This window comes from Nerophis lumbriciformis, linkage group LG02, assembly GCF_033978685.3.
Source record: "Nerophis lumbriciformis linkage group LG02, RoL_Nlum_v2.1, whole genome shotgun sequence".
NCBI classification, from domain to species: domain Eukaryota; kingdom Metazoa; phylum Chordata; class Actinopteri; order Syngnathiformes; family Syngnathidae; genus Nerophis; species Nerophis lumbriciformis.
In genome coordinates, this window is record NC_084549.2 from 40,988,289 (window position 1) to 41,015,374 (window position 27,086).

General features: G+C 41.1%; 1 protein-coding gene across 2 annotated transcripts in view; it reads right to left on the reverse strand.

Moving 5' to 3' along the window:
* The window catches only part of pwwp2b (PWWP domain containing 2B), a 30,461-nt gene extending 24,823 nt beyond the window's left edge, over window positions 1-5,638 (reverse strand). For both annotated transcript variants that reach the window (XR_009815451.1, XM_061962738.1), the window contains exon 1: window positions 5,230-5,638. Coding sequence is in view for 1 of the 2 variants with exons in the window: in XM_061962738.1 (XP_061818722.1) it covers window positions 5,230-5,369 (140 nt within the window). In the remaining variant the exon portion in view is untranslated. The remainder of the gene's footprint in view (window positions 1-5,229) is intronic.
* Window positions 5,639-27,086: the final 21,448 nt, after the last annotated feature.

The window sequence follows — 27,086 nt, forward strand, 5'->3', positions numbered from 1 at the left end:
TAAGTTACCCATGCCTTGGGCACTAATACACCCCATAAAATTACAGATGCTGGCTTTTAAACTTTGCGCCTATAACAGTCCAGATGGTTCTTTCCTCTTTGGGCCGGAGGACACGACGTCCACAGTTTCCAAAAACAATTTGAAATGTGGACTCGTCAGACAGCAAAACACTTTTCCACATTGCATCAGTCCATCTTAGATGAGCTTGGGCCCAGCAAAGCTGATGGTGTTTCTGGCTGTTGTTGACAAATGGCTTTTGATTTGCATAGTAGAGTTTTAACTTGCACTTACAGATGTAGCAACAAACTGTAGTTACTGAAAGCGGTTTTCTGAAGTGTCCCTGAGCCCATGTGGTGATATCCTTTACACACTGATAGCGCTTTTTGATGCAGAACCGCCTGAGGGATCGAAGGTCACGGGCATTTAATGTTGGTTTTCAGGCTTGCCGCATACGTGCAGTGATTTCTCCAGATTCTCTCAACCTTTTGATGATATTACGGACCGTAGATGGTGAAATCCCTAAATTCCTTGCAATAGCTTGTTGTGAAAATGTTGTTCTTAAACTGATCGACAATTTGCTCATGCATTTGTTCACAAAGTGGTGATCCTTGCCCTATCCTTGTTTGTGAATGATTATACCCAATCACGGCACCCACCTGTTCCCAAATAGCCTGTTAACCTGTGGGATGCACCAAATAAGTGTTTGATGAGCATTCATCAACTTTCTCAGTCTTTTTTGCCACATGTGCCAGCTTTTTTGAAACATGTTGCAGGCATCAAATTCCAAATGAGCTAATAGTTGCAAAAAATAACAGTTTACCAGTTCGAACATTAAGTATTTTGTCTTTGCAGTGTTTTCAATTGAATATAGGTTGAAAACGATTTGCAAATCATTGTATTTTGTATTTAATTACAATTTACACAACATGCCAACTTTACTTGGTTTTGGGTTTTGTACGAGCCAGTCTGCCCGACAACAAGAGGATAGAGAAAAAGATTACTGACAACATTGTTAGACTACAAGGCGGATTCGCGCAAAGCACTTTGGGTAAATTTCTACCATGTATGGAGATATTCGCTGACGTCTAAGTTGGGAAAATGGCATAATTGAAGGAAGGCACTATAGTTTTATAGACAGCTCCGTAATGCCTCCATTGTTTGATTTCTCATTTTCGGAACTAAAGTAAATCCCAAAAACACACAAACAGGTACCAATAAGATAAGACAAGTTGGTTTTGCATAATAGCTCCCTTTTAAAAGGTTTGAAAGCCAATATACAAGCCAAAATTCATGAAAACATGTGAATGCGATGGAGTGGATCCATACACTCTTAAATTGGGATGGGAATATTCCCGGTTCCGATTCCACTTTTGATTCTGTTTAACAATTTGGTTCCTTCACGGTTCTCTTATCGATTCTTATTTGGAAAACATTTTTTAAAAAGGGTGAATTAGCATGAGTGTTGTTTAGTTTGGAGGTAACATGACCTTACAAAGTCTACAATGAGGTCTCAAGAGGCATAAATGTAGCATAGAAGAACAAAAACTATTTTGTAAATAAATAAATATAAGAAATTAATATTCTTCTGTAGAATGTAATCATGTTCAAATTACACAGGGATATTAGTAGCATCAGATATTAACTTATTACTACACTTTATGTGAGACATGTCAAGACTTTATTCGTTATAATGTTGATGATTATGGCTTATAGTTTTCGAAAACTTTCAATTGAAATTCTTACAAAATGTAAGTGATTATGATCAAAATAATAACAAATGCTTGACATATCTCACTTTGCATGGAATGAGTTAATATCACAGATTAGTTTCACATTTGAAGTTAATTGCTGACATGAATAGACTTTTACACCACATCTAATGTTACGAGTTTCACCTATATAATATAATGATGCTGCAATCTTTTCTTGTAAAATGTAGTCAACTTTAGAATGTTTGTTGCAGCCGGGCTCTGACATTTTGAGATCTGACGTCACTAAGCATGTTGCGTAATGGCAGAATCGATTAAAAGAAAAGAGTGATAAAATGACAAGCCATTCCAAGGTATTGATACATTGGGAACTGGTTTTTACAAGAACCAGTTTTCGATTCCCATCCCTACTCTTAAGAAATACTTTCCTTAAGATTAAAATGATTCAACATCACTGAAGTGATGTGTTCAGCTGTAAAATATATGAAGAATGAATGTCAGTGTTTATTTCACGGTGACAACGCAAACACATCAGCTTTAGCGTTGTTAACATTAGCATTCGGTTGACTCGTGTTGAGGCTAATAACTACAAAAATGGAGTGTCACTTACTACTTTTACAACATGTAATAAAGTAAATAGTTAATATTTGTTGTGATTCACTTTTGTTCCACTTGTGTACTGCCTCCTTTTTTTCACATTCATCCAACAAAGTCTCAGAGTAGTAAGCAGCTGAATTCGCCATTTCGAGTGGGGCTGAATACTTTATTTTCCTGTAGATACGTTTAGAAGAGCTGCCCAACTCTCGTAGCTTAGCGTATTGAAATGAAGTTTGTAAAAAAAACAAAAAACAGCTTTAAACATCATACAAGTTTAAAGACTATACGCCTGAGCAAAAACACTGGAAGATAGTTCCACTGAGCAGCGGTCTGCAGCACACAGATATCACACTCAAGTTCCTGCAAGTAGAACGTTTCTTATTTTCTTTTTTCTCTCTTTTGTCAAATATTTTGTAATAGAAATACACAAGAAATAAGAAATAGACAAGTCGCTGAAAATAGTTCCTGAAACACTAAATCTACCCGGGTACGTGTAGCAAGAGCTGCACAATTAATAAAATTTTAATCAGGATCACAAATTTGGAAGCTACAATTAAACGAAGGTGCCACAAGCCGGACGCTAACTCCATAGCTAAAATACTACCTCAGTGGTTGTCTTAGCAACCCAAAGCTATCCAGCAAGACAGAGTTTGGACACATTCAAAGCGTATCTGATCACGCAAAGTGATCTCTTCGAAAAGGCTCACATAGCTCAAACCGGCTGAAGTACGACAATTGTGGAAATAAACTCGTCAGAAGTGCCGTTAGCATCGAAGCTCTTCGAATAGGCTGTGCCGGTGTGTTCAGGATGTAAATAGGATGTGACATAGGGGGTCCTGCCTCTTCAAAATGGCTGTGCTTGTGTAAAAATGAATGAAGCGCTTGTAAACAGAGATATGGTCCACACGCAGAGGCATATTTGGCGCGATGTAAATGTTCGTAACCCGCAAAGGACGCAAATAGAGGCGTTCGTAACAATAAATAAATACTGTACATAATATATGGAAATCTCCAAATATGGTAGAGATTTACCGGAAGAGCTTTGCGCGAGTCCGCCATTGTAGCCTGACGTATTCAATAAGCTCCTTCTTTTTCTCTATCCTTTTGTTGTGGGGCAGACTGGCTCTTACATGCACATGCATCATCCACTGTTGCCATTACTGTTACAAAGTAGCATAGAGTTCTAACTTACATGTCAGTAGACTGGCTATGTATGACCAAGGCATGGGAAACTACAACCTGGCTGACGGGAAGAAGACGCTGTCGAAGTGGAGGCATGTAAATAAGATGGAGCATCTGGACGAGACGGTCAGAAGGCTGTCTGTAAAACATAATCTAAGCAACATTTTGACCAAGGAACTACCATTACTGTACATGTTGCAAATGCAGAAAATCAATCATAATAGGATCCCTTTAAGAAACAGAGTTACCTAACATGTTGCGTCATATCTATTATAGTATCCCAAATCTGTTTGTGAAGGGCCGCGAGAAATAAATTAATTTAGGGGATGAACTTTAGTCTTTGTTGTTGTTAACTGTGATTCAGGTTGGCCTAAAAGTTATATTCATGTATTACAGTGACTGGTAAGCAATACTTTTGTCTGTGTTGCTTTCATCCGTTTTAGCAGACAAAGACACTGGATACCCCCACCTTCCTGTTCCTTTGGCCTTTGATTGGAGCAAATAAACATGGATCACATGGGATTTTGAGGCCTACTCTTAGTAGGGACTCAGGAGTCAGGAGATTTCTATTTATTTACACATCCCCGTGTACTTGAGCTTTATGTGTGGTGAGATTATTAATTAGTGCACATTTAGGGGACCACTGGAGAACAGTCACCTCCGAAATAGTCTCCTGATGAAGCTTCTTCAACTCCCCTTACGGAAATGTGCCCCTAAGGAACCGGAATATTCACCTTTGCAGGGACTGGCTCAGCACACTGTGCTGCCTGTGACATGGAACAGGCAGGGCCGGTCAAGCATACTAGGACACAGCGTATGACTCAATGCAATGTCATTTTATTTAGTATCCAGACGCAGCTTAAAATGTTTTAAATGATGACCTGAAAACAAGTATTGTAATGGCAAAGGCTACATATTTGAATATCCAAAGTTGAGGCCTGTTAAAAATGACTCCAGTGCCAAATGAAAAGCAATCCACATACTTAGGAAGCAACACTCAGTCCAATCTGATTCTGCTCATCTATTAATAGTAGAGAGAAAAAAACCTTACACAAGGTTTATAGTGTACATGTGAGACATGCAGTGTTACATTGATACATGTGTGCCTGTAAGGCCCTCACACATCAACTGGGCTGACTTTAACATTCCAAATATACCTCTTTGAAGAGACAAATGCACAACTGAGTTTAGTCATTCCCTTTGTATCTGCAAATTCTACTGAAAAATGGCTGTTTATCAGCACAGCTACATTAGTTCAGTTATTTTGCAAGGAATATGATTTTTGAAAAGTCAATGCACAACCAACGTATAAGTATAGATACAGTGGGACAGCACATATTTACAAGATGTCGAACAGTCATTTCGTGTATTTAATACGAGAGAGCTGATCTGTATGATTTGGCTAACAATAAGCTAGAGAGATGAACCCACTGACATTAGCTATTGTTCACATCAAGGCATTTTTTATGTCAGAAAATGTGACAAGTATGTCGCCACACATGCCTCTCTCGCAATGAAACGGCGCATTTAAGTCCGTTTATGGGACCTTTAAAGGGAAGAGTTATTTGCCAGGATGCTAGCTATCCTGTCAGCTACAATAAGCCATGTCTTTTGTATCGAGGCCCAGGCGGCTAACTAGCTAGCCGTTAGCAGCTAGCTCCGACGACAAGCTAGCCGCTAGCTAAGTGAAATTTTAAAAGAGGCAGAAATGATCAAAGTGAAAGTAAAAAATGACACTCACTTTTTGTTACAGTCGAGTAAAATCCCCGTGAAGCTCCGTTCTCGATAGGTCAGCGTCACCAGCAGCGTATCGTTAACTATTTGATCGATTGTGACAGGTACCCGAGAGCCGGCCAGCAGCTCCTCGGCCGCAGCCTCCATGTTTCCCGTGGCGAGGTGTCCGGCTCGGCGGTGCTCGATCCGGGCAAAGGGAGCCACGGTCGCGTCCGCTAAAGCTCCGTCTCCCCCTTTCGCTATTGAAGCAGGAGGCTACAGCAGGGCATAAAATGACGCCATCACCCCTAGCAAGTCAATTACACCGACACTGCCACCGCTGACATCACACTGAAGCACAAGTCTCCCAAGACAAGGCCTTCCCTTCCTCTGCCCCACTTGGACTCCATCGCCTTCATTATTCCAGCCTTCTTCCTCGGAATTGTCTCCGCTTTTCGACACCATCAACCGAGACGCAACATTTAGATGCATTTATTCGCGACAATGTAACAACATCAACGCGCGTTATTTTTTATTAGTATTACTATTATTATTATTATTATTATTAAATGATGTATTGTAGTAGTCACACGACAAACAGCATCAAATACATTTATTTAGCAAGATTAGATATATTTTAATTCTGTCTTTGGCAATATTCAATTCAGACATTTGGAAATAAAATGACAAATAATGAAAGTCACTGATCTGGTCCATCACAAAGCAAAACAAAACCTACTCCAGTGGTTCTCCCATCGTTTTTATTTTATTTTATTTTTAACAAACACTACTTCACAAAAAAACTTCTCCAAGTACCTCCACATCCCACCCCCCGGATTGTAAATAATGTAAATAATTCAATGTATATACTCTGATGATTAACTTGTATGACCACTGTATTATGCTGATAGTATATATTTATACTAGATGTCCGATAATATCGGCCTGCCGATTAATGCCTTAAAATGTAATATCGGAAATTATCGGTATTGGTTTTTTATTACACTCATTCACACAAAAGGGTTGTTTCTTTCTGTTATTAATATTCTGGTTCCTACATTATATATCAATATATATCAATACAGTCTGCAAGGGATACAGTCCGTAAGCACACATGATTGTGCGTGCTGCTGGTCCACTAATAGTACTAACCTTTAACAGTTAATTTTACTCATTTTCATTAATTACTAGTTTCTATGTAACTGTTTTTATATTGTTTTACTTTCTTTTTTATTCAAGAAAATGATTTTAATTTATCTATCTTATTTTATTTTATAAATTTTAAAAAAAACAACCTTATCTTCACCATACCTGGTTGTCTAAATTAGGCATAATAATGTGTTAATTCCACGACTGTATATATCGGTTGATATCGGTATCGGTTGATATCGGTAATTAAAGAGTTGGACAATATCGGATATCGGCAAAAAGCCATTATCGGACATGCCTAATTTATACCATGAATTAATTAACGTGGACGCTGACTTAAACATGTTGAAAAACGTATTCGGGTGTTACCATTTAGTGGTCAATTGTACGGAATATGTACTGTACTGTGCAATCTACTAATAAAAGTTTCAATCAATCAATCAAAAAAACACCACCACAACGACCAACTTTAAAATACAGTAGCATAGCAAGCGTAAGTATTCATTAAAATAAGGCAGAGGTTTATTTTAACAAGTATATTTAATATTTTGGTCACCTTAACGTGACATAAAAAAGTAACACTGTGTTGAATATAGGAAAATTAAACGCTGAACTCCCTATCCACTAGATCAGGGGTGTCAAACATACGGCCCCCGGGCCTGATCAGGCCCGCAAACAGGTTTTGTCCGGCCTGCGGAATGAGTTTGCTAAGTAAAAAAATAAGCCAACATTTTTGAATAAAAGAAACTGCTGTTGTAAATGTGTCCACTAGATGTCACAATAGCAATTCTTTGTATCTTTGTAGATGATGCTACATATGTGCAAAATAAACCACATGATGTTAGTGCACCAGTCGAAGAAATCGAGCAAACTACATAAATAACATCCTGTATTTTAATTTTGATGTTATTTTTTTATCTTGATAGATTGAAAATGAACACCAATAAGTTCACTGGTGAACATTATCAGATAATTTATTCACCAAGTACAAATAACGACAAATAAGGATAAAATACTATTAACCGCAACATGTAAGTGTAAAAAAAACCCAACAACATTATGATCTGTACATTTTCAGAATGTGCTGGTTCTATTTTTAAACAAAGAAAACAATTTGAAGTTGTCTTTATTTTTAAGTTATCATGCTTGGTTTCACCAGTCCGCCCCACTTGGGAGTAGATTTTTCTCCATGTGGCCCCTGATCTAAAATGAGTTTGACACCCCTGAGATAGAGCCTGCGTACCACTAATGGCAGAGTCGTTTATGTACAGGGTATGGACAATAAAAGGAGAGGCACCATGACTGCTACCAAGGACATGTCTGAAAGCCTGCAATTGCTGTTGTTTTGATGTTAGTTTTTCTGACAAAATAAACCAAAACCCTCCATCCATCCATCCATCCATCCATTTCCTACCGCTTGTCCCTTGTGGGGTCACGGGGGGTGCTGGAGCCCATCCCAGCTGCATTCAGGTGGAAGGCGGGGTACACCCTGGACAAATCGCCACCTCATCACAGGGCCAACACAGATAGACAGATAACATTCACCCTCACATTCACACATCGCCCACCTCTACTTAAATGTAACCTTGTATATGCATGTCCCAAATACATATGGATCTTTGATCTCGAGGAGCCGGTCCTTCCACAGAGCGTTCAAAAGACTGGTGTGTTGTTATAGTTCTTTTTTAACTTTTTTTTTTTTCAATCAAGGAAACAATAAAATGCAGCAGTTATAAGATAAGATGTATATCAGAATAAGTTAACCAATATTCCTCTATTTTGGGTGATTAATCAGAAACTATATTTTTATTTTTGTTGTGTTTTTATCCCATTCACATTTTTTCATGATATCTGGCTTGTATATTTGCCTCTAAACTTTTAAAGCGGACTTATTACGAAAAACTTATCTGATCTATTGGTACCTGCTAGGGTTGTACAGTAAACCGGTATTAGTATAGTACCGCGATACGAATGAATCGTATTCGGTACTATACCGCCTCTGAAAAACTAAAGTTAAAGGTGAAGCTTTAACACTGAAACGCCCTCAGGAAGAAGTGCTTTAAGACAAGGCTAGCTAGCGGCTAAAGTCCATCCGCAGTCTGCAGTGTTTTAGCGACTTCTAAATCACTAATCCTGGTCTCCATGGCGACAAATAAAGTATGTTTCTTACAAGTATCATCTCTGCAGGACGAGGAATAGCTAAACATGTTTCACTACACACTGTAGCTCACCGGCGTCAAAATGTAAACACATGCCATTGGTGGATCTACACCTAACATTCACTGTAATGATACCAAGTACAGTAGGGTATCTAGTCAATACTACTATGATTACATCAATATTTTTTGACATCACAACATCTTATTTTGCTTTTTTTTAAATTATATTATGTTTATAAACTCAGGAAATATGTCCCTGAACACATGAGGACTTTGAATATGACCAATGTATGATCCTGTAACTACTTGGTATCGGATTGATACCCAAATTTGTGGTATCATCCAAAGCTAATGTAAAGTATCAAACAACAGAAGAATAAGTGATTATTACATTTTAACATAAGTTTAGATAGAACATGTTAAAAAAGAAAGTAAGCAGATATTAACAGTAAGCCGTTAATAATAAATTTTCTACCACTTGTCCTTAATCATTTTGACAAAATAATAGAATGGAAAATGACACAATATGTTACTGCATATGTCAGCAGCTAAATTAGGAGCCTTTGTTTGTTTACTTACTAATAAAAGACAAGTTGTCTTGTATGTTCACTATTTTATTTAAGGCCAAACTTGCAATAATAAACATATGTTTAATGTACCCTAAGATTTTTTGTTAAAATAAAGCCAATAATGCAATTGTTTGTGGTCCCCTTTATTTACAAAAGTATCTACATAGTTTTGGTACCGGTACCGGTAGCAAAATATTGGTATTGGGACAACACTAGTACCTGCTTTTATGCATATGGGATCTGTGTAAGTCCTGAAATTTTGAAATCAAACCATGGAGGCATTGCGTATATATTTAATAAATAATCTTGACTTCCTTCATAGTTTTTTCAAACGACTCATTTGAAATTTTCCCCATTGCTGACGTTGTTACCCTTGGTGACATTGGGGGATTATCCATATACGGTAGAGATTTACCCAAAGTGCACCATTGGTAAATAAGCTCCTTCTTTTTTCTATTCTCTTGTTGTAGGGCAGACTGGTTTGTACATGCACATGCATCATCCGCTGTTGCTTTTTGTAATACAAAGTAGTGTATAGTTCGGATTCATAACTGGCAGTCAACGCGCTATGGAAGCGCTAAACCTACAGCAAAGATGGCAGGGAGAAGATGCTGTCAAAGTGGAGGCACATAACTATGACCGCCCACAAAACAGTGCATTTTGAAGAGACGGTCAGAAAGTGGCTTAAAAACGGCCTGTAAAACACGCTATAAAAATGTTTGACAAAAGAACCAACCTTACATGTTAATGAAAACCAGGGGTTCTTAATATTTTTGACCTTGGGGCCCGACTTTTCCATTACTGAGGGGCCCGGGGCCCACTCTAATATTAACACTGAATTAATAATCTTACTCTTGGTTTTAATAGTATTCAATAACAACCTTGTCAAATGATATAAAACCATGTGTTAATCACAAATATTATTTATCAAGCACACATAAAGTTTAGGCTTAAGTTTGGCTAAGTACTAACCAACTATACTTCATAAGAAGGGACTCATAAATAAATGACACAAAATACATTTACATACAATTATGTTGTGCTAAAATAATTAAAATAAATTATTAATGAATATGTTTCTTAACTAAACTGTCAATAAAATGAAAGTGCAAACGTAAATAGAGCATCACCACTTTAGTCATAGTTTTAATAATAAACCTCTATGTCTTTAGCTCCAGACTTCTTGTTTGTTTGATATTGTCATTACTGCCACAAGTGGCGGAAAAGTGTATTACAACCGAGTATTGCTGGGGCCCATAAGGACCACAGCTGAGAAACAGATCATTTTTGGCGGCCCTCTGGGTTGCGCTCGCGGCCCAACACTGGTTAAGAAACACTGACGTCACCAGAAGGAAGCGTTTTAAAAGCATCATGTTAAGATTTTTATCCTACGTTTAAAACTTAATCTGTTGCACTAAAAAGTGGTGCCATACCCCGATGCCTTGTTTGACATCACTATTTTTTAACTTCCCCTCACCTACACAACTTTGTGGCACGAGAGCATTTGAACAATACAGATAAAAATGCACAAATGATAAGTGACAATAAACTATATCCAACAAGTATAAATATAATACAAATGAGGTTATACAGGTATATATGTAAATACCAAGTTGTACTACCTTACTTGGGGTGTGTGTACGTTTTGAACTACAGTCGTCCCTCGTTTGTCGCTGTTAATTGGTTTTAGACATGACTGCAACCAACACATTTCTGCTAAGTCGGAATCATGGATTATAAATAAAATATTTTTTTATATGTTTACTACCTTCAAAATATGTTTTGCAACATTATGATAGCTCTCTGGACTTTAAATAACATACTTTAGTCACCTTGACACATAGCAGTGATGTTCAAACCGGTACGCCAAAAAATCACTCGATTAAAGTACGTTTGTACAACATTTCATTTTCTTATATTCAAACACAGTGTTACTGTTCAAACTGTGTATAATGATACAGTGGCCAAAATATTGTTAAATAACTGACTGTTTAATGAATACTTAGGCCTACTGCGCTACTGTATTTTAATGTTGGTCATACATGCACCTGGAGATAGGTTGATTGGCAACACTAAATTGGCCCTAGTGTCTGAATGTGAGTGTGAATGCTGTCTGTCTATCTGTGTTGGCCCTGCGATGAGGTGGCGACTTGTCCCGGGTGAACCCCGCCTTCCGCCCGAATGCAGCTGGGATAGGCTCCAGCACCCCCTGTTACCCCGAGAAGGACAAGCGGTAGAAAATGGATGGATGGGCATTATGGTGGTACTTGGAGAGCCAAAGTTTTTCTGAGGTGAAAAAAAGTAGTTTGGTAACGCTGCTTGAGGCTGAACCAATCAGGGGCCACAATACTGAACAGCATGCTATGATTGGTTTGGTCTCCTCTCATGGCCAATACTACTATAGCGGTGATTCTCAAACTGTGGTACGCGGGTTCCATCTAGTGGTACGCCAAATAATTACTTGATTAAAGTACATTGTTTTATTTCCATATATTCAAACACAGTGTTACTGTTCAAAGTATGTAAAGTTGGCCAAAATATAAAATATACATACAAAAATTTGGCCTTGTTTTTAATGAACACCAAGGGCTACTACGTCATTATGGAGGTACTTTTTTAGGGTGGTACTTTAGTTTGAGAAACACTGGACTAGTGGGACACTCATCTTCAGTCTTCAATAATTTTTATCGCCATCATTTGGTATAAACAGCCACGTCTCCTGTGAACAAAGCGAAACAATCTCTGTTGTGTCCTCCATGATCGGTTGTCATTTTTAAACTGCCATTCAGAGAGAAACGAGAGTAATCAAACATTAATTCTAGATCAATATGTACATAAAGGACCTCATCATCATCTTTTTTTTTTAAGTTAAGTTAAGTTAAGTTAAAGTACCAATGATTGTCATACACACACTAGGTGTGGTGAAATTTGTCCTCTGCATTTGACCCATCCCCTTGTTCACCCTCTGGGAGGTGACCCATCCCCTTGTTCACCCCCTGGGAGGTGACCCATCCCCTTGTTCACCCCCTGGGAGGTGAGGGGAGCAGTGAGCAGCACCCAGGAATCATTTTTGGTGATTTAACCCCCAATTTCAACCTTTGATGCTGAGTGTCTAGCAGGGAGGTAATTGGTCCCATTTTTATAGTCTTTGGTATGACTCAGCCGGGGTTCGAACTCACGACCTACCGATCTCAGAGCGGACACTCCAACCACTAGGCCACTGAGTAGGTGCACAGCATCGGCACTATGGTTATACCGGTATTAGTATAGTACCGCGATACTAATGAATCATATTCGGTACTATACCACCTCTGAAAAGTACCGGAATCATAAAATCTTCTTTTGTTTTTTAAAAATGTATATTATGTTTATAAACTCAGGAAATATGTCCCTGGACATATGAGGACTTTGAATATGACCAATGTATGATCCTGTAACTACTTGGTATCGGATTGATACCCAAATTTGTGGTATCATCCAAAACTAATGTAAAGTATCAAACAACAGAAGAATAAGTGATTATTACATTTTAACAGAAGTGTAGATAGAACATGATAAAAGAGAAAATAACAGATATTAACAGTAAATGAACAAGTAGATTAATAATTAATTTTCTACCACTTGTCCTTAATCGTTTTGACAAAATAATAGAAGGGAAAATGACACAATATGTTACTGCATATGTCAGCAGTTAAATTAGGAGCCTTGGTTTGCTTACTTACTATTAAAAGAAAAGTTGTCTTGTATGTTCACTATTTTATTTAAGGACAAACTTGCAATAATAAACATATGTTTAATGTACCCTAAGATTTTTTGTTAAAATAAAGTCAATAATGCCATTTTTTGTGGTTCCCTTTATTTAGAAAAGTATCGAAAAGTACCGGAAAGTATCAAACTCATTTTGGATACCAAAATATTGGTATCGGGAAAACACTAATCGGCACTCATCTGCCATTCCAGATGTTTTTCAGTGGCGCTATAAGGCCTAAAAAGAAGTCAAAAGGCCAACACGTAGAGTAAATTTATTGACTGTAGATGCGTATGGAAATAGCATCAGCATTTATGGATGGAACAAGATGTCCTTCATGTGGTGTAATTTGTCCATCAACAAACCTTGAAAGATCAGACACAATGTGACGTAATCTTCTCTCAAAACCATAAAAAACGAAGTGAATTGGAACAAAGCAGAATGCAGATTTCCTTCCGCGGGTGTCACAATGTCCACTAGGAGTCTCTCGTCTGCCTGAGAGCAGGGGGGTGTCCACAGCACTGCACTTTCCACCATCAAATTCATATTATGAAACATGCTCATAAATGCAATGTTGGTCAAGATATACCAAATAATGAATAAATAAATACCAGATGTTTGTTATATTTTACAAAGCAAATGTTGTCAGCATGAGTATCCTGGAGGAACTGTGCGTATTTTAGGGGTCCCAGACACATAACCTTTAGTACAGTGGTTCTTAACCTTGTTGGAGGTACCGATCCCCACCAGTTTCATATGCGCATTCACCTAACCCTTCTTTAGTGAAAAATAAATTCAAGACAAAGGTATATGTTTTTGGTAACACTTTAGTATGGGTAACATATTCTAAGTAACAAATACTTAATTTAGAGTTATTTGGACACTAGGGGAACATATTCTAAGTAATAGAGACTTAATTTAGAGTTATTTGGTTGGGGTTAGGGTCAGGGTTAGAGGGTTAGGGTTATAATAAGGCTTAAAAAGTACTTAATAATGACTAGTTAAGAGCCAATATGTTACTAATGTGCATGTTAATAGTTGCTTATTAACATGCAAATTAGTAACATGCATATGTTCCCCATACTAAAGTGTTACAATGTTTTTTTTACTGGTGCACAAAATGAACCGTGCATGAACATCACCTTGTTCAAACAACAAAACCAACACAGTGCATAAACTCACAACAAATTACACACCTGCAAATCAGTCAGCTGTTGCCATATCCGTAATACGCCGATAGGGAGAAGTTTGTATTTACACGACGAGTCAGGTGTGTTTTGACCTCCGCCGAACCCCTGAGGCCGACTCACCGAACCCCTAGGGTTCGATCGAACCCAGGTTAAGAACCACTGCTTTAGTATATCAGTATGTGGAATTCAATAATGGAATGGATTAACCAAAGATATCAAACAAAGCACCAACATGATTCAGTTTAAGAAACTATTCAAACTACAAGCGTTCACAAAGTACACAGAACAATAATTATGATGAACAGGTATATTAGGTGAGGTGGGGCACGATGGCGAGCGCCTGGTGGCCGGGCCTGTCCCCATGGGGCCCGGCCGGGCACAGCCCGAAGAGGCAACGTGGGTCCCCCCTCCAATGGGCTCACCACCCATAGCAGGGGTCATAGAGGTCGGGTGCGATGTGAGCTGGGCGGCAGCCGAAGGCAGGGCACTTGGCGGTCCGATCCTCGGCTACAGAAGCTAGCTCTTGGGACGTGGAACGTCACCTCGCTGGGGGGGAATGAGCCTGAGCTAGTGCGCGAAGTGGAGAAGTTCCGGCTAGATATAGTCGGACTCACTTCAACACACAGCAAGGGCTCTGGAACCACTTCTCTCGAGAGGGGCTGGACTCTCTTCCACTCTGGCGTTGCCAGCAGTGAGAGGCGACGGGCTGGGGTGGCAATTCTTGTTTCCCCCCGGCTCAGAGCCTGTACGTTGGAGTTCAACCCGGTGGACGAGAGGGTAGCTTCCCTCCGCCTTCGGGTGGGGGAACGGGTCCTGACTGTGGTTTGCGCTTACGCGCCAAACCGCAGCTCAGAGTACCCACCCTTTTTGGATTCACTCGAGGGAGTACTTGAGAGTGCTCCCCCGGGTGATTCCCTCGTGCTACTGGGGGACTTCAATGCTCATGTTGGCAACGACAGTGAAACCTGGAGAGGCGTGATTGGGAAGAATGGCCGCCCGGATCTGAACCCGAGCGGTGTTTTGTTATTGGACTTTTGTGCCCGTCACAGATTGTCCATAACGAACACCATGTTCAAACATAAGGGTGTCCATATGTGCACTTGGCACCAGGACACCCTAGGCCGCAGTTCCATGATCGACTTTGTAGTTGTATCATCGGATTTGCGGCCTCATGTTTTGGACACTCGGGTGAAGAGAGGGGCGGAGCTTTCTACCGATCACCACCTGGTGGTGAGTTGGCTGCGATGGTGGGGGAGGATGCCGGACAGACCTGGCAGGCCCAAACGCATTGTGAGGGTTTGCTGGGAACGTCTGGCAGAGTCTCCTGTCAGAGAGAGTTTCAATTCCCACCTCCGGAAGAACTTTGAACATGTCACGAGGGAGGTGCTGGACATTGAGTCCGAATGGACCATGTTCCGCGCCTCTATTGTCGAGGCGGCTGATTGGAGCTGTGGCCGCAAGGTAGTTGGTGCTTGTCGTGGCGGTAATCCTAGAACCCGTTGGTGGACACCGGCGGTGAGGGATGCCGTCAAGCTGAAGAAGGAGTCCTATCGGGTTCTTTTGGCTCATAGGACTCCTGAGGCAGCGGACAGGTACCGACAGGCCAAGCGGTGTGCGGCTTCAGCGCTCGCAGAGGCAAAAACTCGGACATGGGAGGAGTTCGGGGAAGCCATGGAAAACGACTTCCGGACGGCTTCGAAGCAATTCTGGACCACCATCCGCCGCCTCAGGAAGGGGAAGCAGTGCACTATCAACACCGTGTATGGCGGGGATGGTGTTCTGCTGACCTCGACTGCGGATGTTGTGGATCGGTGGAGGGAATACTTCGAAGACCTCCTCAATCCCACCAACACGTCTTCTTATGAGGAAGCAGTGCCTGGGGAGTCTGTGGTGGGCTCTCCTATTTCTGGGGCTGAGGTTGCTGAGGTAGTTAAAAAGCTCCTCGGTGGCAAAGCCCCAGGGGTAGATGAGATCCGCCCGGAGTTCCTTAAGGCTCTGGATGCTGTGGGGCTGTCTTGGTTGACAAGACTCTGCAGCATCGCGTGGACATCGGGGGCGGTACCTCTGGATTGGCAGACCGGGGTGGTGGTTCCTCTCTTTAAGAAGAGGAACCGGAGGGTGTGCTCTAACTATCGTGGGATCACACTCCTCAGCCTTCCCGGTAAGGTCTATTCAGGTGTACTGGAGAGGAGGCTACGCCGGATAGTCGAACCTCGGATTCAGGAGGAACAGTGTGGTTTTCCTCCTGGTCGTGGAACTGTGGACCAGCTCTATACTCTCGGCAGGGTCCTTGAGGGTGCATGGGAGTTTGCCCAACCAGTCTACATGTGTTTTGTGGACTTGGAGAAGGCATTCGACCGTGTCCCTCGGGAAGTCCTGTGGGGAGTGCTCGGAGAGTATGGGGTATCGGACTGTCTGATTGTGGCAGTCCGCTCCCTGTATGCTCAGTGCCAGAGCTTGGTCCGCATTGCCGGCAGTAAGTCGGACACGTTTCCAGTGAGGGTTGGACTCCGCCAAAGCTGCCCTTTGTCACCGATTCTGTTCATAACTTTTATAGACAGAATTTCTAGGCGCAGTCAAGGCGTTGAGGGGATCTGGTTTGGTGGCTGCAGGATTAGGTCTCTGCTTTTTGCAGATGATGTGGTCCTGATGGCTTCATCTGGCCAGGATCTTCAGCTCTCACTGGATCGGTTCGCAGCCGAGTGTGAAGCGACTGGGATGAGAATCAGCACCTCCAAGTCCGAGTCCATGGTTCTCGCCCGGAAAAGGGTGGAGTGCCATCTCCGGGTTGGGGAGGAGATCTTGCCCCAAGTGGAGGAGTTCAAGTACCTCAGAGTCTTGTTCACAAGTGAGGGAAGAGTGGATCGTGAGATCGACAGGCTGATCGGTACGGCGTCTTCAGTAATGCGGACGCTGTATCGATCCGTTGTGGTGAAGAAGGAGCTGAGCCGGAAGGCAAAGCTCTCAATTTACCGGTCGATCTACGTTCCCATCCTCACCTATGGTCATGAGCTTTGGGTTATGACCGAAAGGACAAGATCACGGGTACAAGCGGCCGAAATGAGTTTCCTCCGCCGGGTGGCGGGGCTCTCCCTTAGAGATAGGGTGAGAAGCTCTGCCATCCGGGGGGAGCTCAAAGTAAAGCCGCTGCTCCTCCACATCGAGAGGAGCCAGATGAGGTGGTTCGGGCATCTGGTCAGGATGCCACCCGAACGCCTCCCTAGGGAGGTGTTTAGGGCACGTCCGACCGGTAGGAGGCCGCGGGGAAGACCCAGGACACGTTGGGAAGACTATGTCTCCCGGCTGGCCTGGGAACGCCTCGGGGTCCCACAGGAAGAGCTGGACGAAGTGGCTGGGGAGAGGGAAGTCTGGGCTTCCCTGCTTAGGCTGCTGCCCCCGCGACCCGACCTCGGATAAGCGGAAGAAGATGGATGGATGGATGGAAGGTATATTATTTATTATTTATTTGTTCATTGTTCTGTTACAAAGAACAAGGAAATGGGATAAAACTGCTATGGTATAAAAAGGGGTAGGATTAAATTGTCATGATCCGTGGTCTGGATTATTTTAGTTTAGTTATGTTCTGTTAGTTTTGGACTTCCCGTTTAGGCGTCCTTGTTTGTCTTTGTCACCATGGTGACTTATTATGTTCACCTGTCTCTGATTAGTGCTCGCCCGCTCAACTGCTTCCCGAGCACTAATCAGAGGCATTATTTAAGTTACCTTTGCCTGTCAGTCTGCCTGGCTTCTTTGATTTTGTCACACGTCTCGTTCATGCCAAGTAAGTTTTGTTCATTCCATGCCATAGCTTTTGCTAAGTATTAGCTTCACTTGTTTTAGGCACACTTGCCTTTTTGTTGTGTTGTTTGTGTTTTGGTAGTTGGGTGATTTATGGTAATAAATCAAATCCTACCTTTACGCCTTCGTCCGGAGCTGTCTTTTGCATTGAGAGAACAAACTGTAGCAAGCTGCAAAACCCCCATGTGACATAAATAAACTCAGCTTCTTCCTACTACTTTTTGGACGTGCTACAATGAAACAACTGGAAGTATGTGATGCACTACATTGTATCGTATGCATGTTTGAAATAAACTGAAACTGAACTGAACATATTATTAGCATATTAATATAATTTGCACCTGCCAACAGGTCCACTTGACACCAAAGCCAAAGTTCTTCATGGCAGGACGCGTGAACATCGTTCTTACACAACCTATGCCTGACCATGCAGAGGTAGTCATTTTTTATTTTATTTTGGTAATTTCTATTTAGTTTTCTGTGTGGCCCAAAAACTCATTCGTAATGTTCTATTGCAGGCCACTTTTAATTTTATTTTTGAATATGCCACATAAAAAACAATCTGTAGGCCACAAACTGCTGGACTCTAGAAAGAGGTTCTGCAGCCTCCGTTGCAGAACCTCCAGGTTCTGTAACAGCTTCTTCCCTCAGGCCGTAAAACTCTTGAACGCATGATAATAATCCCCGCAATTCCCCCCTAAAAATGAATTAACTCGCTGGACTATAAAGACAATATAATATGCATCCATAAACGTGGATGCATATGCAAAAGTGCAAATTATTTACCTGTACAGTAATATATTTATTTATATCTGCACCTTCTTTTGTAAATGCAAACACTCTGCACCTTATTGCTCTTTTATACTACCATGAGCTAATGCAACGACATTTCGTTCTTATCTGTACTGTAAAGTTCAAATTTGAATGACAATAAAAGGAAGTCTAAGTCTAAGTCTAACAAATGACACACTTTTGAGATAGGCTTCTCAGAGGTTACTTCATCATACCTAAACTTTCAATATGTTTCAAAGGTGCAAAAATAAGTTTGTAAAGCTCCGGAATGAAACGATAGAAATAATGAAATAAAATAATTGCTTTCTTTCTTACTGACCAAATAACTAAAATACTATCAAATATTTGTATTTTCAAATCTAGCTTGAACAAAAATAACTATTACAAACATTTCAATGTCGTGATGTAAGTGATACAAAATGTACTACTGCATATATTTAGTTATAGAATTGTAATATTTTTCGGGCGGGGACATTTGGTCTATAATTCATTGAGAGCGGGGCCAAACCGGCAAAGACGAAGCTGGTCGGTAGATAGTTCAGATGAAATAAAGACATGTTAAAAACACGACACTATCTTTCTCCAGGAAAAGCTCTACTACATTCTTAAAAAAGTCTCTCTTATTCTCTCTTAGTTGCGGTTTTCCTCCCTGTAGAAAGATGGCAGCGACACGGCGAGCCAGAGAAGTGTGCGCCTCGCCATACCTTATGGCAGTGTTTTTCAACCTTTTTTGAGCCAAGGCACAATTTTTTCATAAAAAAAATACGGAGGCACACCACCAGCAGAAAAGGTTAAACAATGAAAGTTTGTTGTTGTTTCCTGTGTGTTGTGCTTTAGTTCCTGTCTTGCGCTGTTATTTTGGTGACCCTTCCTGTTTTGTTGGTGTTCTCCTGTAGCAGCTCCACGCCTTCCTTTGAGCACTATTGCCCGTACCTGCTTTGTTTTCGCAATCAAGACTATTTAAGTTGTGCGTACGCTATTCTTCTTTGTGGGGACATTGTTGATTGTCATGTCATGTACGGGATGTGCTTTGTGGACGTCGTCTTTGCTCCACACGCTGTAAGTTTTTGCTGTCGTCCAGCATTCTGTGTTTGTTGACTTTGTAGCTAGTTCAGTTTTACTTTTGTTTTACATAGCCATTCCTATGCTTCCGTGCCTTTTCCTAGCGGGATTTGCCTTGCTATTTTTTGGTTTAAGCGTTACATACCTTCAGGGGCGCCGCTAGGGATTTTGGGCCCCATGAAAGAATCTTTACAGGGCCCCCAACACAGTGTCATTATTTTTTCTGTATTATAATTTCATCATCATTAGGGGCCTCTCTGGGCCCCCCTCTATCATGGGCCCCTAGAATCCGTCTCCTTTACCCCCCCTTTTCGGCGCCCCTGCATACCTTTTTACCTGCACGCTGTCTCCCGCTGTGCTCTGCATATTGGGATCACGACAAACCATCCTCGACACGTTCCGACTTCTACAAAGCAATGAACTACCTGCTGCCACCTACTGGTATGGAGTATTACAAGATTACCCTGTCAAGCTCTACACAGCGCAGGCACTAGACAACGGCACATAACTATGATTATTGATTTGCAAAAAATTTTTTTTGGACCAATTAGGTGAAGTTGCATATTTTCCCATGGCACACCAGCCACACTAGTGTGCCGCGGCACAGTGGTTGAAAATCACATGGCATTTATGTGCAGTTTATTGTCCGGCTAGCAAGAATAATGATGTCACGCTTACATTAAACACATTGCACAGGTTGTAAAAGGTCATGGTGTATAAAAAATATTTCTGAAAACATTATATTGTTGTCACGCTGACAAACAGAAACGAGTATGCAGTAACTCCGTTTAGGTTAGATTGTACAATAGGAGAGTAGGCTTGGCTCGTGGTATCTCATCTTTCTGCAAATGTGAAATGTCAACGATTTTTACTTAATAAAATGTAAAGTACAACTGGAATCATACAGAACAAAACATTCATAACACCGTTCAATTGCCAAATATAAATATTTACTTGGTTATCATTCATATTATTTATTTTTATTTTTCATGAAAACAGGGGAGGCACAGCCTGGCCTCAAGTCACTAAAAGACATTCATGTGAGGCATCAGTGTGATTCCAATTGTATTCGTGGTAGGGCTGCAGCTAACGATTAATTTTCTATCGATTAATCTATAGATTATTTTTTCGATTAATCGGTTAATCTATAGACTATTTTTTTCGATTAATCTATAGATTATTTTTCCTTTTAACGATTTTTTTTTTTAATTTAAAATGAAGAGGAAAAAATAAATGTAGGCCAGTTTTTTCAAAAGGCATGGCTTTTATTTACAAAAAAAAAAGTATGGCCACTCAGTCAACATTGACAACAACATGACAAAATATTCTGTAACAATGTAAACATTTAAAACTTTTAACATTTAACAAAATTAAAAGTATATTATTTGCTTTTTAATGTGCAAATATAAAAGTAAACATCCAGTGCAAATCTTAATATTCTGGAATAGTATAAGCATTTCAAAAGTAAAAGTATTGCTTATTTTGCTTTAAAATGTGCAAAAATAAAGATAAACATCCAATACAAAAAAGTGCAAAACGGAAATATTCTGTAACAAGTGTAAACATTTCAACAAAAGTAAAAGTATTGCTTATTTGCTAAAATGTGCAAAAATAAAGCTAAACATCCAATACAAAAAAGTGTACAGTGTAAACATTTCAACAAAAGTAAAAGTATTGCTTATTTTGCTTAATAACACAACAATGATAGTATGATTAAAGTGAAAGTTAATTGTTCGTTTGTACATAGTATATGTAACTGTTAATGTTGTAAAAGGTATTTGCACAACTAATTAACGTTAGCGTTTGTGACACGTCTTGTGCCGTGGGGTTCTTTCAGGACCGACAGACTGAACGCCAGACGGCTTTGCCAGGTTTACAATCTTTTAATTTTACACAAAGTCTTTTCTCTTCCAACTGCGCGGATCGCGCACCTGGGCACGATTGCGGCGTCGCTCCCGGCGCGCCCCGCCTCGCCGCTCGGTCGCCGCTGCCGCCTCTCCACAGCGTTAAAGAGGAGCGCGTCTTTGTAAACACTGAACAGGCACGCCAAACGCGCCTCTCAGAGCGAAACGGTGCTTTAGTTTATGAATTTACAACGCAGATACAAATGACACATTCATGTTTTTGTGTAATAATGACAACGTATACGCACGCGGACGATTGACTTGTTGATGGTGATGGCAAGAACGCTGTCGGGGGTTTTCTTTTCAAATGTTCGTTCATAGCCGTTGTGCTGCTATGATAGGCCATTTCCGCTCGACACAGTGTGCATACAACAACATTATTAGGCCGTTTATTGAAATACTCCCACACTTTTGACGACTTTTGGCGTGCTTTTTTCCCCTCGCTCGCATCGTCTGCTTTGCGCTCCGCCATGACAGTAAAGTAGAGTGACGTAAATATGCGACGCGCCGACGCACAAAAACGGCGTCGACGTATTTACGTAACCGATGACGTCGACTACGTCGACGCGTCGTTTCAGCCTTAATTCGTGGTTACACATTTTTGTGAAAGTACACTGATGATGGTGTGTAGAATTTGGCACACTATAGCTCGGTTGGTAGAGCGGCCGTACCAGCAACTTGAGGGTTGCAGGTTCGATCCCCGCTTCCGCCATCCTAGTCACTGCCGTTGTGTCCTTGGGCAAGACGCTTTACCCACCTGCTCCCAGTGCCACCCACACTGGTTTAAATGTAACTTAGATATTGGGTTTCACTATGTAAAGCGCGTTGAGTCACTTGAGAAAAAGCGCTATATAAATGTAATTCACTTCACTTCACTTCACTTGTTGGTTACAAAGTGGTAACTGGTGTCGTCCAGCCAAGTGGTGGGTGAGTCAGAGGTTTTATTTTTAATCTGGCTGCTGTTGTCGTCTATTCCGGGTTTTACCTCCTGAAATACAAAACCCATTGTTTTTGTACCACCTCTGAAAAAAATAGCTTTCTAAGTACCAACATAATGACCAACATTAAAACACAGTAGCGGACTGGGCCTAAGTGTTCATTAAAAACAAGGCAAATGTTTTATTTAACAATACATTTTGGCCACTGTAACATTACACAGTTTGAAAATGAACAGTGTTTGAATATAGGAAAATACAACACTGTACTTTAATCAAGTGGTTCTTTGGCGTACCACTAGATCATGGGTTTTGAATTCTGGCCCGCGGGCCAAATTTGGCAATATCAAATTAACATTAGAGCTGGCCCGCCGGTATTATACAGCGGCGATGCCACTGTAACACCGCATTCACCGCCGCTCATACTTGCCAACCCTCCTGATTTTCCCGGGAGACTCCCGAATTTCAGTGCCCCTCCCGAAAATCTCCCGGGGCAAACATTCTCCCGATTTCCACCCGGACAACAATATTGGGGGCGTGCCTTAAAGGCACTGCCTTTAGCGTCCTCTAGAACCTGTCGTCACGTCTGCTTTTCCTCCATACAAACAGCGTGTATGCCCAGTCACATAACTTACGCGGCTTGTACGTACACACAACACACAAGTGAATGCAAGGCATACTTTGTCAACAGCCATACAGGTCACACTGAGGGTGTACACCCCCGCTACCCCCCCCCCCCCGCCCCCCCCAGTAAAAAGCAGTAAAAAGGCCTGAATGGATATTTATTCATTGTTATTTTATTTTAAAATGTATTAGCCTGTGGAAAAAGTTAATGTTGATATTTACCTCAGAAGGCTGCAAATAGAAAAGAAGCATTCAATTCTTTATTTACATTTGATTTAATATACCATTGATGTTTTTTCGTTTGTTTTTTGAAAGTTGATTTTGCACTATCAAGTTATATAAGTATTGCTTGTTCCATATTCAGTGTTAAAGCAAATCAGTGTAGCAAACTGAGCAATAATTAACGTTTTATTCATGCACTTTCTCTTGCTACTTCAAGGCTTGAATGTTTTATTCATTCATTATTGTTATTTTATTTTCAAATTTATTATTAGCCTGTGGAAAAAGTTAATGTTGATATTTACCTCAGAAGGCTGCAAATAGAAAAGAGGCATTCAATTTTTATTTAAATTGTATTTGATTGATATTTTTTTATTATTATTATTTTTATTTGAAACTCGATTTTGCATGTCACTATAAAGTTATATAAGCCTTGGCCCGTGGCTTTGTTCAGTTTTAAATTTTGGCCCATTCTGTATTTGAGTTTGACACCCCTGCACTAGATGCACCCCGCGCACCACTAGTGGCAGAGTCGTGTATGAAGAGAGTGTGGCCAAATGAATGAGAGGCGCCATGACTGCTACCATGGACATGTGCGGCTGTGCCCAGATGCATGCATTTGCTGTCATTTTGTTTTTCTGACGAAATAAACCAAAAACAATAAGTCTATATATAGTTCTAAACATACTTCAGCTCATAAACTTACAGTAAAACATGTTTTTATTTCGTCAAAGTATAATTTTGCGGCGTATTTGACGCACTCACTTCTTGACCAGCAGGCATTGCTTATTATCCTCATTTTACCAAAATTGTCATTAGTTTTGGACCAACAGTCACGGAGAAATTGTGACTTTTGTGTGAAGTTTGTCCCCAATGTATTTGTAATCACTATATGTATCACTCGTTATGTGATATTCTGATCTTTCTGTTTTGTAACATGCTAAGTATACTTTTGTGGTTATTTCCCCTTTTTTCTGCATATTAACTCAGATATGGTAACACTGGCAAGCAGTTTAGAATATGGAGTGATTTTTGGTCCAGAACATATTTTGCTTTATTTATTAGTGACGTATTTCTTGCCACTTTATGTTGCATATTTTTTAATGAGATTTTCTCATCTACAATTACACCCAAAATGATTCTCCTGAACAAAACGCAGACACGTCATGTGTTTACCTGGTAAAAGACACTGTAATTGGTGGTTCTCCAATTCTTATACTTGCCTTCTTTCCGCATTGCGGGGCAAGCGATGTCAAAGCTTTTCACAATTCTCGCTGGTGGAGCAGCCCCATGTTGCACAACAGGACATTTTTACACGTCGAAAAACTTAGGAGGAAGCGCCCTGCAAACACATAACATCAGCTGGTAGAAGTCATAGCGCCCTGTAGTCACATGAGGGCCTTTTAAACCAATCATTGAGGAGAAGATCGCCTGAAACCGAGTTTGCCATGTTCTCTTTGTAATTGACTCTGACTAGTTGTACACGTACCACCGTTCGAGAATTACTGTCTTTCCTGCGGCACCAAAGCTGTGCACATTAGAGACATGTTTCATCTGTATAATAAGGTTATTTCTTTGTCGTCCACACTAGTGCCAAGTACAGTAAATAAATAAATATAAAAAAGGAAATATTTAAGATATATACCGTATTTTACGCACTATAAGGCGCACCGGATTATAAGGCGCACCTTCAATGAATGGTATATTTCAAAACTTTGTTCATATATAAGGCGCACCGGATTATAAGGCGCACCTATGCATCCATTAGATGGAGCTGCGCTAAAGGGAATGTCAACAAAACAGTCAGATAGGTCAGTCAAACTTTATTAATAGATTACAAACCAGCGTTCTGACAACTCTGTTCACTCCCAAAATGAATAAACAGCTGATTTACACGTGTTACGGTAAATCAAACGTTAGTGCAATCACAATATAGTAACACTCGAAATAGTGCAAAGCAATAACAATATATCAATAACTCAACGTTAATGTCACACAACACAATACACAAAATAAACATGTAAAGCTCACTTTATGAAGTTATTCCTCATCCACGAATCGCTCGAATTCTTCTTCTTCAATGTCCGAATTAAACAGTTGGGGGAATACGGCATCCAACATGCCCGGCTCCGTCTCGTCGAAGTTGTCATTAATGGAGTCAGTGTCGCTGCTGTTGTCTAGCAGTTCAGTGACAATTCCTGCCTTCCTGAAAGCTCGGACCACAGTTGAGACTGAAATATCAGCCCAGGCATTTACGATCCACTGGCAGATAGTGGCGTATGTCGTCCGGCGCTGTCTCGCTGTCTTGGTGAACGTGTGTGTTCGCCTTCTGTCATCCGTGTTCAACTGCGTGACTGATCGCCTCGAGTTTAAACTCTGCGTCGTAAGCGTGTCTCTTAATAGGAGCCATTTTGGGGTCTTTACATAAACACACAAATGGAAATGAAACGTCTTATATCCCAGCATGCACCGCACGCTTCTTCTTCTTCTACGGGGGCGGCTGCTTACCATAGAAGAAGAACTTCTTCTTCTACGGGGGAAAATGAAGTTGGCGGCTGCTTACCGTAGTGCGAGACCTAAACTTTCTGAAAATGAAGTTTAGGTTTGTTGTGGCTCAATATTGGTCCATATATAAGGCGCACCGGATTATAAGGCGCACTGTCAGCTTTTGACAAAATTAGAGGGTTTTAGGTGCGCCTAATAGTGCGGAAAATACGGTACTGCAGATATGGTTCTCGCCCGGGAAAGGGTGGAGTGCCATCTCCGAGTTGGGGAGGAGATCTTGCCCCATGTGGGGGAGTTCAAGTACCTCGGAGTCTTGTTCACAAGTGAGGGAAGAGTGGATCATGAGATCGACAGGAGGATCGATGCGGCGTCTTCAGTAATGCGGACGCTGTATCGAACCGTTGTGGTGAAGAAGGAGCTGAGCCGGAAGGCAAAGCTCTTAATTTACCGGTCGATCTACGTTCCCATCCTCACCTATGGTCATGAGCTTTGGGTTATGACAGAAAGGACAAGATCACGTGTACAAGCAGCCGATATTAATTTCCTCCGCTGGGTGGCAGGGCTCTCCCTTAGAGATAGGGTGAGAAGCTCTGTCATCTGGGAGGAGCTCAAAGTAAAGCCGCTGCTCCTCCACATCGAGAGGAGCCAGATGAGGTGGTTCGGGCATCTGGTCAGGATGCCATCCGGACGCCTCCCTCGGGAGGTGTTTACGGCACGTCCGACCAGTAGGAGGCCACGGGGAAGACCCAGGACACGTTGGGAAGACTATGTCTCCCTGCTGGCCTGGGAACGCCTTGGAATCCCTGCACAAAGTGGCTGGGGAGAGGGAAGTCTGGGCTTCTCTGCTTAGGCTGCTGCCCCTGCGACCCGACCTCAGATAAGCGGAAGAAAATGGATGGATGAATGGATATATATCTTCTGCAAATAAAATGGTAGCCTACAGTCCACCGTTTGTGTTGATAACCTCTTTATAAAGGATTCATTGTGTTACTTGCCCAACTTCCAAGCTGCATAATATTGGAAAGCTGTTATGTACAGTAAGTGGACCGAACATATTGACTACTTACACAACACAAGAACTGTATGAAAAAGTCTGCCTTAACATTTTTTTCATTGTGGCCGTAGTTAACAGCGATGTGGAATTACACTGCGTCATCCTGAGACTCATTTATCTGCAAATGATTTGCTGGAACGTCAGTTTGATGTTCCATCGAGACAAAAGTATTCAGCC